The following is a 16,157-nucleotide window of genomic DNA, read 5'->3' as shown; positions in this document are numbered from 1 at the left end:
CATCCATTCACTTTATACAGAACAAAGTGGAGGCAAGCCGGAACCCCAAATTAAAATGCAAAGCGCAAGAATCCTCCAGCGCTGCGCTCTCAATAAACAACCTCAGTAAACAGGTACTACAAAATTGCAAGATGGAAAGATTTAAAGATCAAATTGCACAACCAATTAAAATCCGATGACAAATGAGCTGAAATTGCTGAACCAAGAATGAACCGAAGGAATCGGGTGGATTCAAAACACGGTTCAGATTGAGAAATCTGCAAGTTCATTTCATATAGGAAGAGCTGGATACATCACCACCACTCCAAGAAACCTAACTTACACTACACCAACAACCAGGACACATAGAACTTACCTAGCCCAGAACACAGATCAGAAACGCTCGACACACCCTTAGTTTGTACATGTCCTAGAAACCACCCAAATCAGAGCTACAGCCTATGGAATAATCTCAGGCGGCGACCTTCCGGGCCTTCTTGGCAGCAGGGGACTTGACGGTCTTGGGTTTGGCCTTGGCCTTGGCCGCGGGGGACTTCTTGGGCTTCGCCACGATCTTCTTCTCCGGCGCCTTGCGCTTGCTCCCGGCGGCGGCGGTCTTCTTGGGCTTGGCGGCGGCGTCCTTTTTCAGCTTAGCGGCGGCCTTGGCCGGCTTGGGCCCGGCCTTGGAGGCGGCAGCGGGCTTGGCCTTGGAGTCGTCCTTCTTGGCGGCGTCGGAGAGCTTGTAGGAGGCCTTGACCTTGACGAGCTTGCCCTTGGCAGCGAAACCCCGCAGCTGGATGGAGAGCGTCCTCTTGTAGTTAGCCGGTAGCGAAGCGCCGTGCTTGTCCTCCATGTATTTGGCGATGGCGTGCGAGCTCGAGCCGGTCCTCTCCTTGAGCGCCGTGATCGCCTCCTTGATCATCTGCACGGAACAAATCCAGGTTCAATCAGCCCCAATTCCACCAAAACCTAATCAATGACGGAGCAAAACGCAGAAGAGCAGACGCTCGCCTCAAAGTAGGGCGGGTGGGAGGCGCCCGCGGCAGCGGCCTTCGGCTTGGCGGCAGAGGCCTTCGGCTTCGTCGCCACGGCGGGCTTGGCGGTGCGGGAGGCGGGCTTGGCCATGGCTGGCATCGTAGGTAGCGGAAACAGACAGAGGGCTCTAGAAGCCGCAGCCGTGTGTGTTAGATTGATTTCGAAAGGAGAGCTGTGGATGGATGGATGGATTCGCAAGGACCCGGTCGCTGCCAATTTATAGGCGGGGCGGGGAGCGATCCGGGGGAATTGGAAGGCTGCAACCTGATTGGCTGAGAGGTTAGTCCCGCGGATCACGATCCGCGAGAGGTGGGTTCAGCGCATCGCGGCCGTCGGATGGGGGGACGGTGCGGGCGCGCTGGCCGGTGTGCGCCGTCCACAGCGGGAAATGGATTTCTGCCTCGCAACAAAACCGCGCGAGCGCCTATCGGTGGAAACCGTGCACGGTAGACCGGTGGGGTGGCGTTCACGCTCTCGGTGGGGGCCCTGGGGTTGGAACGGTCTCTCGGTGTTCGTGAAACGGGTGTTGGAACTAACTCGTGGTTTCAGGCCTTCGGTTCCCAATCCGGATATGGGCGTTAGTGGAGCGGGACAGCGGGTTACCAAAATGCCCTTGAGCCTGTCCTTTCGTGGTGGCATGCTGAGTCGTGAGTTGGGCCTTCCCAAATAGCTCAAAGCCTGGATTGGCCTAGTAAGGGACAAATCCGATTTTTATTGTAATTTTTGTGGATTCATTTCCTTGAAAAGCAGTCCATACAATGAGGATGGACGAGCTAACTGATTTTTACATAATTCTCTGAATATAAACTGCCTGAAAATATAAAGTGTTTTTTTGTGTTATGTTTGTGGTTGTGCACATGTATTAAGAAAAGATACAATATGGTAGTATGCCTCTATCTCAAAAAAAAAATTTGTCTTCTCCTCAGCCGCCTATGTGAACAAATGAATAAAGCAATTTAGTCAGATAAATTGTAGCCAACACCAAATGAAATAGGCCCATGTTGTTATGTCAAAATCTCATAACATCAAACAAATACGAACAAATTCCTTCTTCCAAAACATCAGGGGGGGGGGGGGGACGCATGTAGTATGGAGTATGTAAGGACTCTCCAACTCCCTTGTCGTCACTCTCTCCCGTACGGAGAAAACTTGTGTCTGCGATTAAAAGTTCAGACACGCTCAAAATTAAGAATCATGAGGTAAAAGTACCATAAAAATTTCATGTGTTTCTCATCATACAATTTTCTCAATCATCTTCCAGCATTTCTGAATGAAGATGCATACACGTAGTGCTGCAATATTTGTAGTTGTATCTGTGGAATGGTACTTTGCCAGCCAAGGAAGAAAAACAGCACGAACAAGTATCCCCGTCTGCTGCTGCTCTCTGTGTGGAACAGTCTGCTGCTGCGGCACCTGATGTCCCAGTTGACTGAGCTGCGAGAGCCGCAAGTCTTCTCTCTGCTGCCGCTGCTCTCATCTCTCTTTCTTCGGCTAGTTTCCTTTGCCGTTCCTCCTGATTAAAGGTTCATCAAGGAAAAAATGCATAAGCACGCGTGCAGTTCGGAACTACTAGTATTTTAAAATGTGACAGGTGCGAAATGGCTCCTCTTTAGAACATACCTCTTTTGCAATAAGGATAAGCTGCGGCGACTGATGCTTTGGTTTCAGGCCTGGCACAGAAGCAGTTCTGTTGGCCATCTGGGCTGTTGAAGTGCCTCTAACATCAGTTTGTGATTGTGATGCTTGAGCCTACAGTTTGATAAAACCAAATGACAGAAATAAGAAGATAAAAGGAAAAAAAGTCTGTTAAAGGTAACTCAATGACTCATAAGTAGTAACGTTCACCAGCCAATTAATAACAAGAAATGGAAATCATGAACTAACACCAGCAACCACAGCATCACATTTGGGGCAACCAGCTCATGACTTGTGAATTAAAAATAAAAACCAATAAAGTAAGTATTGCATCCATGGAGCAAATGGGATAAATGGGATTTATGCAACCAGATGTAGTCACAACAAATTCTGAAATCAGCACTAACGTTTGCCTTTTCCTTTTCCTTCTCCTTCTCCTTTTCTTTTGCTTTCTTTAATTTCTTCAATTCCTTCGCACGCGCTTTCTTCTTGGCATCCTTCTCTGCCTATAGTACAAGCACAAGTCAACACACAGCCATGTTCTGTGCACCTACTTGATTAATTTTACGATAAGAACTTCACGAAAGGATTACAAGAATTTTTTTTCTGGGCACATAAAACTCACCTGCTTTGCTGCTTGTGATTCTTCCATTTCCTTTGTTAGTGCACTAGGCACATCTGCAGCATGCCAATCCCATTTGTCAAGGTTGAGCGCCATAAATCTTCTGAATGTATTTCTAGTTTCCTTATCTGGAGCCAGCATGTACGGTGTCTTTCCTCTGGCGTCTTTGATGCAAGGATCCAAACCCTGCTCAAGTAACTCAAGAATTAGCTGAACATTGCCAGACTTTGCTGCCTCATGAAGAGGTGTTGTTTCATTCTTAGATGATGGTACGGTTGTGGCTTCATTCTTATTCAACGACTCCAAACTGATGGACAAATTAGAAATAGACTCCTTGGAATCCATAACCACTTCCTTCTTCTTTTCTTGACTCTGTTTAGGACCCGCCATGCTTTCCACATGTGGTAACACTTCATCTGTAATTGAACATTCCATCTCATAATAGAGCTGCGTTAAGCTACTATATACCCGTTTTGCTTCTTTCAAGGTGGGCCGATGAACAGTTAATGGGACAGGGCGAATATCACAAGTTTGCAGTACTGACTGAGTCTTAGCCCCATCAAAGAGCATCTGACGATTCTTCGATGGAGCATATATAAAGGCACAAACACAGATGTCAAAGTATGACTTCCAAGAAAGTATCAATTCTTGAACTTCCTGAAATAAGATAAACGAAGGACACGTAAAAACGAGCCAATGTGAAAATAACTTGTAATCAGTTGCTACACCAAAAGGATTTTTCACTGAAATGTAGAACTTACCTTTTTCAGTGCAGCTTCATTATAGCGGCGAAGAGAAGAGCCTGCCGAGTGTGCAACTTTTCCGGTAGCATCTTTTCCAGATTGCCTCTTTCCAGCCTTTGCTCTTACGACATATCTATAAAGATAAATGAATAATAAGAATCAGTTACTAGAAACATGTAGAAAGCAAAGCATTGCCAATAAAGGTATGCTCAACAAAGAAACAAGCTCTAACTTCTTCAGCCACAAAGTAATCTCACACTTATATTTACATTGGAAAAGGAGCATCTCATGAAAGGGTAAATAGAGGCTCTTTGCAGCACTCAAAACCCTCATTTTTTACTGGGTTTATACTTTATGCAACATTAAAGACATAACCAATCGGCTGCCAGCATATGTTGTAAGTTGCAACCTGAGATTTCAAGGTGATTTATCAAGTGCAGGGCATCAATAAAAAATTCATGATGGCATTATTCATGAAGAAATAGGGCTAACAAGTTATTGTGCATTAAAGTTGAATCTGGCAATGTTGTTACCTATGAAATGTTTTATGCGCTACGATGGAATTACCATCAAAAACACATCCAGCAAAATGTCCACCACTTGTTAGTAGAACGATCCTCAAATGTGAAGCATCACGAGGTTCACAAGTCAAGCGCTTCACTCTATTTATCATCTCATCCTCCGGTACACAAGATGTACTTTCCATCTGGCCAGATTTGCAATCAAAGAATGGTTCTTCATGTTCTTTCAACAGTATGCATCTCCAAATAGAAACCTTGTCACTCGACTGGTGGTGAAAATAAAATTTCTTCCTGAATTCTTCCCTGCCTTTAACTGAGAGGACACGATCTGATGCAGGTCCAATTTCAAGTTCATCCTCCGAACCAGAAACACTAGATATCTCCAAATCATCAAACAGAGAATCAGAATCTGCTTTGTCTAAGTCCTCTTCCTTGATAAGAGTTTTACCAGCAATGCTCAGCTTAACCTGACAGGAATGCCAAAAAAATAAATGCATGGGGATCAATAAGACGAGATACATGCATAATGTTTAGGACTTTGAGAATGATATGTGCACGAACCCAAGCAGTTATTGGACAATATGTTATAAAATCAGGATTCTATGCTGTATAATCATTTACTTCCTCTGATCCCAAATATAAGTCCATTAGGACATCGACACGGTCTCCAATATGGTACTTTTACTAATAATATCTATAAAAATATAAAAGTATATTATTTCAAATATATTATGAAAGTATTTTTAATGATGAATCTAGTAACATCAACCTTATGCTGTCAATCTATATGATTTTCTAATTATTGATGATCAAAGCTAAAAAGGTTTGACTTAGGACAAACCTAAATGGATTTATAAGGTAGTACATAGCATCTTCGCAGCACAGCACAGTCCAACACAGCAATGAAAAACTGCCCCTTACAGAGTTTCTAGTGCTCAAATCTTTGTTTAGGGGCTGCAGTGAAATAATAATGTGTTATGTTGTTTTGTCGGGCTTATGATTAGATCTTCCTAGATGTTACTGCATGAAGTGACCAATTTAAGAGGTTTAATTTAATTATTAATAAACCCTCATGTTGTTTTTCCCCAATAAGCAGTCAACTCTACTGCACAGCAAATATAATTGTGCATTCCATCTACTGAAAGATATCTTTCAGCACTAGCAGCTAAACAAAAAATTGAACCTTTTTCATCATATCTATCATCGTAAAGGATACGTTCCAAAATCAAGCAGAAATTGCAGGGAAAGATGCCAATTCAAGTGGAGAGGAAGAGCGCAGGTATATACGTTTAGGCGGTGGAGGTCGGACTTGAAGTGCTCGCGCTGCTCCTGCAGAGACTCGAACTCGGCGGCGCAGGTGTTGCACGTCCACCTGAACCCCGCAGCCTCCAAAGGTTGCTGCTGTTGCTGAGTCGGCGGCGGAAGCGGCCGGGAGGGTTCGGACGGTTCCACCGCGGAGGGATACGAGGAGGGGTGAGCCCGCAGGAGGACGGATGAATCGAAGAAGTCAGAGGGGAGGTCGAAGAGCGAGCGAGGAGGCCTCTTCTCCGGCGAGGCCGCCGCCATCTGGGAGGAAGAGGAGGCGGGCGGCCGTGGATCCGACGTTTCGTGCGGCCTGCGGTTTGTGAGTTGTGAGTTTGTGACTTGTGAGAGGAGGCGGATCCGCTTCGGTCATCCAAAGGCTGCATGCTAGGAGCACCGTCAGATCAGAAATCGATGCTAGGGAACAACTCCTGGTTTTCCTGGTTTGTTCCGCCATCGATTCTTTTATAGAAATAATTCATTAAGAAATTTTGTAGCCTCATAATCTGTATCAGGTATGCTCATTAGGCATTTTATTATCGTCAAAAGATCATTCTTTTTTTTATAGGCTCAAAACAGTGTTATGAAAGACGGTTGTCTACCTAGATGTTAATTAAGTAGTCCGACTAGCGTGACCTTAAACCGATTAATTGTTGCTTAGCTATTGGTCGGTTCAAGCTTTCTCATTTACATAGACATCGAGCTTTTTAGCAAATCCAAGTGGAGCTTTGAGGGCAGTCGATTTTAATTGAGCTGAGCTATTTTGGCTATATAGCTTTAGTAAGTCAAGTACTCATAGTTATTTGCATCGATTTTGATATAGTTAGTTATTTGAAAGATGGTAAATTGGAATTCGTATAGTCAAGGCTGGCAAATAAATCTCAATAATAACTGAGGGTGAGGTGTAAATTGGACTATCCCAACAACCAATCTTTTAAAAATAAAAAATAAAACCCAATGACTGAACTGAATGGCAACAACTGTTGATCGCTACGGCACTAATGTTGAGCTAGGCCACTCTACCGTCTGCACCACAAGCGGGTGCATCAACCAACGCCTCCCTCTTCCCCCAACATCTGAGTGGTCAATGGTACAGTAAGTGCAGCAGCCCCAGAAAAACACCGGCAGGGGAAACAATTTCTTGGTTCCTGCAGCACCGCCTGGATGCCCACCACGTGGCTATAAAAAAGATCTCAAAGCAAGTGGAAGAAGCCGAGCGAGATGCATCCGCATGCGAGCCGAGCGCCAGCGTCGATGTGAGCCGAGCAAGCTACTCTGAGCGAGCCTACAGACAGACAGTTGGCAGCTAGCAGCAAAAAGAAGATTAAAACAACAATTACAAAAGGATTTACTAACACCCATAAGAACACCACTGTGGAGCGTGGAGGCACAATGTTGCCTAGGATAGCAGGCTGCAGAACCACTATTTGGATTTTCATCCATACATCAACAAACTCATGTAGTTGTATGGATGTCGTAAATTGCCATTCGACTGGACCACAAGCACAAGGATCGACTGCCATTCATGTCGCAGTAAGATGAACCATCCTTGTGCTTGCACAGGACCTTCATGTGCTCGTTCCCCTTTTGCCTCCTTGAGCTATGAAGAATCCTCCCTTGCCCGCTTCTGCTCCTTAGATTCTCCTTTTTCCTTCTTTCATCTGCAAGTTGTATCATCTTAGATACATTTTGGTAAAAATGAAGTATTTTCCATTGTAAGACTACATTCTAAGATGCTTGAACGGACGAGTGTCGGTGTATCAGGAACTGGGGGTCCTTGAGTCTCGAGACCAGGCCAGCCGTCCACCACGTGTCACCATCCCGCGATGTCCCTCCTGCGGGATGAGGAAATCTAAGTTCCGGGAGAAGGTGCTCGGGGCCACAGCCTCTGATCCCCGAGCACCCCAGTTCCCCGATGCCCCGCAGAGTCTAAGTACCGGGAAGAAAGTGCTCGGGGAGGTGCCCGCTTGCCCCCGAGTACCCTAGTCCCCCGATGGGCAGAAGAGCTAAGTACTCGGGAGAGAGTGCTCGGGGCTGCACGGGGCAGCCCCCGAGCGCTCGGTTCCCTGAAGGTTCTACCGAAGTGTTCGGGAGAGAGTGCTCGGGGCTGCACGTGGCGGCCCCTGAGCGCTCAGTTCCCCGAAGGTTCTACAGAAGTGCTCGGGAGAGAGTGCTCGGGGCTGCACGTGGCGGCCCCCGAGCGCTCGATTCCCCGAAGGTGCGTGCGAGGGCGCTCGGGAGAGGGTATTCGGGGTTGCACGTGGCAGCCCCCGAGCACTCGGTTCCCCGAAGGTTCGCGCGAGGGTACCCAAAGCCCCGACGATCCAGAGGGGCCCACCGGTGAGGTGTCAACTAGTCAGGGGTCCAAGGCCGCATTTAATGAGCATGCGCGGCCTGACATCCTGACATCCCCAACTGCTCCCGCCACAGTGTCAGTCCCTGCCATGCTTTGGCAGGGGGCACGTGGGTCCATTAATTACACGGGTCCCATCCCGTATCATCAGGGGTATCTCGGGATAACGTTGCCAGGATCAAAGCGTTCCGCCTGCCACCCTGCCCTGGTAGAGGAACAAGACAGGGTGGGCGCGCCGGGTGCCTCTGTGGCTGCCCGGTGGGCCCTCTCAATGGCGCCAGGGCGTCCACAGTGATGGGTGGTCGGACACACGCCGCGTTTTTCCACCGCCCCTGTCACTTCGCCCAGAGGGAATGATGACGCCTTTCTCAGCCGTGGCGTCTTGGAACATGTGCCCCTTCTTTCCCATTTGGGGTATGTCGTGGCCGGCGAGTGCATAAAAGGATGGGCATACAGAAAGAAGATAAAAGGAGGGATCGAGAACACAGACCAAGACAACCCGAACACACGAGAAAACATCCGAAGACAGATCGAGACGATCGAAGGCATCATCCGAAGAACACCGCAAGTGAGCTTGAGCAGAGCTAGAACAAGGGAGCCTCAAGCTCTCAGTTAGACAATATATTCTTGTAACCAGATATATCCCTGAGGAGTCCCCTTCGGGGAAGGATATTGCATCCACACAGGAGTAGGATATTACGCCTCCGTGCGGCACGAACCTGTCTAGACTCCGGTGCATTTATTTCTCTTTGCACTAGGACGACCATCCCCCCCCCCACCGGCCGTTGCATTTATTTCCAGTTCCATTTATTTCTCCGACGAACTCATTCAGGATCATCCCCCCGGCCGAATCTCTAAAAAGGGGTCTCTCGGGATCTCTGCGACAGGAGTTCATCCTCCGACAACGAGGCAATTCATCAAACATGTTATGTGCAATGGTGAACACTTGCAGGGACTAGAAGAACTGTGGGCACGAGAGGAAAGGAGAAGGGCAAGAGAAACCTACAAGAGCCTAGCTGAAGTACAACACTCCATCGTTCGCGTCTGCGCAGTGGCGGCCATGGCCGAGTTGCGCTCCTCGTTGGCGACGCGAGCAGGATCGGTGACGCCGCCTTGCGCTGTCGACACCTCGTAAGCATACAGCTGCCGCACGTTGACGTCGTGCGCTCCTCCCTTGCATAGCTGCTCTAGCTGCAACCATGCCGTGGAAGCCATGCAGGAGGGGGCACGACTGGAGGAGGACAACGATGTCGCCGCCAAAGTTCATGAACGGAACCGGCTAGATCCATTTTTCACCCACAACCCAACAAAACAAAAGCAAGTTTCCATAAAAAAAAGAAAAAAACAAGTCGCCTGGTACACACATCATCGCGGGACATAAGCACAACCTATACGCCACATGACACAATGAACACATGCTGTCGGAGGGTGAACTCCTGTCGCAGGGATTCCGAGAGACCCCTTTTTAGAGATTCGGCTGGGGGGATGATCCTGAATAAGTTCGTCGGAGAAATAAATGGAAGCGGAAATAAATGCAACGGCCGGTGGTGGGGGAGGATCGTCCTAGTGCAAAGGAAAGTAAATGCACCAGAGTTTAGACAGGTTCGGACCGCACAGGGGCGTAATACCCTACTCCTGTATGGATGCAATAACTTTCCCTGAGGGGGATCCCTCAAGGAATATGTCTGGTTACAAGAGTGTATTGTCTAGCTAAAAGCTTGAGGCTCCTTGTTCTTCGGCCGGAGCTCTGCTCAGGCTTGCTTGTGATGACTTCGTCTGTTGGCTTGGTTGACTCTCTTCTTCTGTTTTTTTTTCTCCTTTTCCTCCTCCGGTGTGTCCATCCTTTTATGCACTCTCCGGCCACGACATACCCCGAACGGGAAAGAAGGGGCACAAGTTCCCAGACGCCACGACTGAGAAAGGCATCATCATTTCCTCTGGGCGAAGTGACAGGGGCGGTGGAAAAACGCGACGCGCGTCCGGTCACTCGTCACTGTGGACGCCCTGGCGCTGGGCGCCGTTGAGAGGGCCCACCGAGCAGCCACAGAGGCACCCGGTGCGCCCACCCTGTCTTGTTCCTCTGCCACGGCAGGGTGGCAGGCGGAACGCCTTGATTCTGGCAATGTTATCCCGAGATACACCGGATGATACGGGACGGGACCCGTGCAATTAATGGCCCCACGCCTCTCTGCCAAAGCATGGCAGGGACTAACACTGCGGTGGGAGCAGTTGGGGATACCAGGATGTCAGGCCGCGCACGCCCATTAAATGCGGCCTCGGACCTCTGATTGGTTGACACCTCGGGGGCCCTTCTGGGTCGTCGGGGCACCGAGTGCTCGGGGGTACTGTTCACCTCCCCGAGCACTCTCTCACGGGCACTTTCACACGAACCTTCAGGGAACCGAGTGCTCGGGGGCTGCCACGTGCAGCCCCGAGCACTCTCTCCTGAGCGCTTTTGCACTGACCTTTCGGGGAACCAAGTGCTCGTGGGCTGCCACGTGCAAACCCGGGCACTCTCTCCCGAGCGCTTTCGCTCGAACCTTCGGGGAACCAAGTGCTCGGGGGCTGCCACGTGCAACCCCGGGCACTCTCTCCCGAGCACTTTTGCACTGACCCTCGGGGAACCGAGCGCTCAGGGGCTGCCGCACGCAGCCCCCCGAGTGCTCTCTCCCGGAACTTAGCTCTTCTGATCATCGGGGGACTAGGGTGCTCGGGGGCGACCGGGAACCTCCCCGAGCACTTTCTTCCCGGTACTTGGACTCTGCGGGTTATCGGGGAACTGGGGTGCTCGGGGACCAGAGGCTGTGGCCCCGAGCACCTTCTCCCGGAACTTAGATTTTCCTCATCCCGCAGGAGGGACCTCGCGGGATGGTGACACGTGGCGGACGGCTGGCATGGCCTCGGGACTCAGGGATCCCTGGTTCCTGATACACCGACACATGCCTTGGAGCTTTATGCATTGTGAGAAACCGAGGCGTGGTTGCGAAAAAGGTTACATGGTGCAGCATCATCCCTGGGGTTTTCCCGTGACTGAAAAAATATGAATCATGAAGCGGGTGACCATAAACAACTCTAGGAAACACGATCAGGTGGCATGGTGGTGCTACCGATCGATGCTATATTACATCGTAGTTCTTACCAAGACACCTCTGAAAAATACAACAATAACACATTGGTCTTTGCAAAGAACTCCCATTTGTCCTCGTCACTAGCAATCAAAGCTTGCAGCCTGAAGCCGAACACCTTCTCGACAAATAAATTTTGAAGTTTTTCTTTGCCACAACAATAAGCACATCAGACACTACATGCTCTTGAACAGCTGAACGTCCAAGCACTTTATTACGGCCATCGAATGTATCATCACCAAGAGACAAGGATCAGACGCCTCAAGCAGCGCAACTACCTCAAACTATCGGACGACTAAACAACCAAAAAAACAACACCTCCACCCTCATTAACATCATAGATGGAGAGCCAATCTATAACTTTAGCGTTGCCGATGTGAGAACCGACGATCCAAAACTAACAATCCAGTGCCAAAGCCCACACATACATGCACCCATACTAACCAAACAAACTAAACTACAGAAACAAACACTAAATAGTACTAACTACAGGGGGCCATGGCTTTTACTTGAGTAATGAGATTGTGATTCGCTATACCAATCGCCCGGCCCACTTACGGCCTACTGTTTGGAGAGATGGAATCTCGGGTCATTATGCGTGTTGCACTAAGGCACATACGCGGATCCTATTTCCCGACCCAACGGCCCGAACAGGCCGCAAAGATTAGCAAGGCCCAACCTAAACACCGACACTCTTTTGTCACGGAAGGAATAGCTTGTGGCGAGGCCCGCCCTCGAACACGAAGGCCGGTGCCCGCGGTCCGCGCCGGGCGCCGTGCCCACCGACACTGGAGTGGACTAGAAGCTCCTATCCCGTTGGGGTCCACGTTGAATTGAACTGCTAGTACAACGCGTGGGCATGCACATCCCACCGTATTTAAGATGCGTACTCAACTAGAATTTGGGCTTGGCTCTTGTCTACTTAACTTACGGAAGTAACTGGATAACCAGCAGCTTAGGCATGTGTACGTAGCAGTGCTTTTTGTTCTGCTGCAAGCAAGTTCTTTCAAACAACACAAGGCCGTGCACGCAGCAGTCGCAGCGGCGAAAGTGGCAATCAAAACCATCCACCAATCGATTGTCTTTTCTCTGGTTATATTTCGCTTGGAAATGATTATCATCTGTGGCATGGGCGGACCCACCATGATGCATGGGTATTCAATTGAATACCCAACTTTTTTGAAAAAAATTAAGTATATAGCATATATACTACATATATATATCTTTGCTGCTTCAATTCATCAGACCACTCAGCAAATTGTAAACTAATTGTTTTAGTAAACTAATAAAAGTGATTTCACTAATTTTGGGGGTGTTATGGATTAGTTATGAATTAATCTATCTGCAACATATTTACTCAATCCTGCACGTTACAATAACTATTTCAAGATTTCATGTATTTTTACAATATAGAGGATCATGTAAGAAGACTAAAAAATTTTGTTTCATAATTTTTGGATTAGTAAATAATTAACTATGCATTTAACTCGAATTAATAAATGAGTTGCACGTTTTTCTTTTTTTTCAAACTTACTCTCCATGTAATATGATATAAAGGATATTATTTTTGAAAACAAATTTCACAAAAGGTCTTATAATTGTCTCTAGTTTTTTTTTAGAATTTTTTGTGATTTTTTTAAATTTTTTAAATTTTTGGACGTGTTTTTGCAACAAAATCAAAACTTTGGGGGTTTTTTTTTGCAACAAAACAATTTTTGGAGGGGAAAGTTAAAATCCAAGTGACTTTAGGGGGGGTTTGCATTTTTCCCTAACTGAAAAGAGCCCACATAGCAACAAATATCAGGTATTTATGATCTTTATGTTGTGACTATCCAGTTCGGCAATCAGCAGTTGAGCGTAAATTTTTTGTGCAAGTTAAGGATAGTGACATCATTAAACGCTTCCAAGCCATAAATGAACACAAAGTTAAATTGTAATTTTGTTTAAATGCTTTGTAATTTCTTTTAATTAGTTGAAACTTCTCTACTATGAACAATTTATACTTTAAAATTTACACTACTATGGACTTCTCGTATTTTGGATTGAACATTTTTTTTAATACTGAATACCCAATCGCTAAATCCTGGGTCCGTCACTGATCTGTGGTGTTTTCCCTTTTTGTGTGCGTGTCTTTGTATTTTGCCTTTTTCCTTCCTAGTCGTCATGCACGATGATGATCTGAACTGTGCGTAGCCGCGTCGGTAAACTCGTGAGGGCGGATGGATCTACGTGGGCAGCTGGCGAAACAAAAGGGCTGTAGGTTACCAGTATACCACAAGCACAACTCTACAAGCCTCAGTTTCTCTCTCCTTTTTCATTCTGTTCGAGAAAAACAGTACAAGTGCTGCTACTGCTATCATGAACTACGGAGTACTTGTTTTTGTGAATCATACGGCAACTTGGTACTAACTTTGCCTGCGGTTTAGCTGATAGAGATTGCGTAACTCTGCATTTGTTCCATAATTTTGTGCTAGAAGCGTAGTATCCTTAGCGGGTATCAAAATGATGGTCACGTTTGACAATATTTTGCCAGGGAAAAAAAATGTCGTCACAGCAGTTGTACCAATAGCACTATTGTCTAGTACTATTCGCACTCCACTCGATATCATCACGGCGTCAGCACGCGGGGGCACTCCCCACCCCACCGCAGAAAATCGTCACAGCAATCGAGGCAGCAGCACATGTCCAGACTCTAGTGCCCCACACCCTGTCACCAACGTTTCACACCAAACCTAACCCGGGTCAAAATTCAACCCAACGTCTCGACTCGGCTCAATCCCCGAAGGGCTAAAACCCAAGCCCAAATACCCCTCACGCTAAAACCCCAGCACCCCTCACGCTCCCCTTGACCCCTTCTCCCCGCGGCCGCACCACAGCCACCGCGCCATGGCCGCCTCCCACCACCAGCGCCACCTCATCCTCCTGGTACTCTTCCTCGCTGCCGCCACCGCGTCCGCCCACAACATCACGGCCGTCCTCGACGGCATGCCGGAGTACACGCTGTACAACAGCTACCTCTCCGAGACCAAGGTCTGCGACGAGATCAACAGCCGCAGCACGGTCACCTGCCTCGTCCTCACCAACGGCGCCATGTCCTCCCTCGTCTCCAACCTCTCCCTCGCCGACATCAAGAACGCGCTCCGCCTCCTCACCCTCCTCGACTACTACGACGAGAAGAAGCTGCACTCCCTGCACTCAGGCTCCGAGCTCACCACCACGCTCTACCAGACCACAGGCGACGCCGCCGGCAACATGGGCCACGTCAACATCACCAACCTCCGCGGCGGCAAGGTCGCCTTCGCCTCTGCCGCGCCCGGCGCCAAGTTCCAGTCCACGTACACCAAGCGCATCAAGGAGGAGCCATACAACCTCTCCGTTCTCGAGGTCTCCGACCCCATCACTTTCCCCGGACTCTTTGGCTCCCCGTCGGCCGCGTCGGCCAATCTCACCGGGCTTCTCGAGAAGGCCGGGTGCAAGCAGTTCGCGCGGCTCATCGTGTCGTCCGGTGTCATCAAGATGTATCAGGTCGCCATGGACAAGGCGCTGACGCTGTTCGCGCCCAACGACGAGGCGTTCAAGGCCAAGGACCTGCCCGATCTGAACAAGCTCACGAGCGCCGACCTCGTCGCGCTGCTGCAGTACCACGCCCTGCCGCAGTACGCGCCCAAGGCGTCGCTCAAGGTCGCCAAGGGCGACATCCCGACCCTGGCCTCCAACGGCGCGGGGAAGTACGATCTCTCGGTCGTGTCCAAGGGCGACGACGTGTCGCTGGACACCGGCGTGGACAAGTCCCGCGTCGCGTCCACCGTGCTCGACGACACCCCGACGGTCATCCACACGGTGGACAGCGTGCTGCTCCCGCGCGAGCTCTTTGGTGGCGCGCCGTCTCCCGCGCCGGGGCCCGGACCGGTCGGCGACGTGCCAGCCGCGGCCCCTGCTCCCGAAGCCTCCGCGCCGGCGCCTTCTCCCAAGGCCGCCGGCAAGAAGAAAAAGAAGGCCAAGTCGCCGTCGCACTCACCGCCGGCACCCCCGGCGGACTCGCCCGACGTTGCACCCGCCGACGCGCCGGCGGGAGACGAGGCGGACAATGCCGACACCAAGAAGAACGGCGCCACCGCAGCGGTCATGACCTTCGCGGCCACGGTGGCCTCTTTCGCTCTGGCTGTCGCGCCGTTCTTGTAAGCGGCAGGTGTTCGACGCCGAGCCCTCGTTGTTCTCTCTGGGCATATGCATGGTGCAGTGGCGGACGCAGCGGAGAAATCCGGGGGGGTGCGGGGGCTGATCTTCTTCCTCCTCCTCTCCTCTTTTCCTTCTTGATCCTCCGCCCCTGGCATGGTGTGGCGCAATGCAATCTGTTGTTGCTCGTGAGTTCGTGGGCTCCATTGATCATGTTATTTGCTTGTAAGTTGTTTCTTCTTCCTGGTTTTGCTGGTTGGTCGGTAGGAGGAAGTAGGATTTGGTCCTCAGGCCAGACTGGAGACGGTGATTGTGATGCCTATTTTGGTATTGTTTAGAGGTCGGAACTTCCATTTGAGGTTGATTTGTTCTTGCTATTACTGTCTTGTGCTCGTTCCCGTTGCACTCCAGCTATCAGCATTCAGCAACCCCATAATTTGTTAGCACTCGTGTGTGCTCTTCTCTTCGGTTCTGTGTAGATTTTGACCATTTTAAGCCCACACAGCTACGAGTTTCTCTGTCTGGATTGGGGAGTCGGGACCATAAGAAAGCAGGCAGGCTAGCAATGTGAGTCGTATAAATTCAGAGGATTAAATTTGGAGGACAAGTTTTCTCTTCAAAAAATAAAATAAAATTGGAGGATAAGTTCACCACATTTTACCTCGG

At 49.3% G+C, this 16,157-nt stretch overlaps 3 protein-coding genes across 4 annotated transcripts; 1 reads left to right on the top strand and 2 right to left on the bottom strand.

Annotated features, from left to right (window-relative positions):
- Positions 1–248: 248 nt before the first annotated feature.
- Positions 249–1,222, bottom strand: LOC133924810 (histone H1-like). Its single transcript, XM_062370526.1, has 2 exons — positions 991–1,222; positions 249–901 (listed from the first exon to the last, which is right to left on the bottom strand). Exons 1-2 carry the CDS (start codon positions 1,111–1,113, stop codon positions 452–454), a joined length of 573 nt encoding a protein of 190 aa, XP_062226510.1. The 5' UTR covers positions 1,114–1,222; the 3' UTR covers positions 249–451.
- Positions 1,223–2,002: 780 nt separating this feature from the next.
- On the bottom strand, positions 2,003–6,192 carry LOC133924809 (uncharacterized). 2 transcript variants are annotated; one of them, XM_062370525.1, is made up of 8 exons: positions 5,823–6,192; positions 4,548–5,002; positions 4,033–4,147; positions 3,275–3,928; positions 3,057–3,155; positions 2,635–2,763; positions 2,254–2,527; positions 2,003–2,169 (listed from the first exon to the last, which is right to left on the bottom strand). In XM_062370525.1, the coding sequence occupies exons 1-7, from the start codon at positions 6,099–6,101 to the stop codon at positions 2,261–2,263; spliced, it is 1,998 nt and encodes a 665-aa protein (XP_062226509.1). In that variant the 5' UTR covers positions 6,102–6,192; the 3' UTR covers positions 2,003–2,169; positions 2,254–2,260. The 2 variants fall into 2 exon arrangements, with proteins under 2 accessions (XP_062226509.1, XP_062226508.1); XM_062370524.1 differs by lacking the exon at positions 2,003–2,169 and having other exon boundaries at positions 2,200–2,527.
- Positions 6,193–14,021: 7,829 nt separating this feature from the next.
- On the top strand, positions 14,022–15,587 carry LOC133924808 (fasciclin-like arabinogalactan protein 8). Its single transcript, XM_062370523.1, has one exon. The coding sequence runs from the start codon at positions 14,202–14,204 to the stop codon at positions 15,495–15,497; it is 1,296 nt and encodes a 431-aa protein (XP_062226507.1). The 5' UTR covers positions 14,022–14,201; the 3' UTR covers positions 15,498–15,587.
- The last annotated feature ends 570 nt before the right edge of the window (positions 15,588–16,157 follow it).

Source organism: Phragmites australis, chromosome 7 (assembly GCF_958298935.1).
Source record: "Phragmites australis chromosome 7, lpPhrAust1.1, whole genome shotgun sequence".
Lineage (NCBI taxonomy): Eukaryota > Viridiplantae > Streptophyta > Magnoliopsida > Poales > Poaceae > Phragmites > Phragmites australis.
Note: the sequence above shows the minus strand (reverse complement) of the source record. Positions and strands in the feature narration are given on the sequence as shown.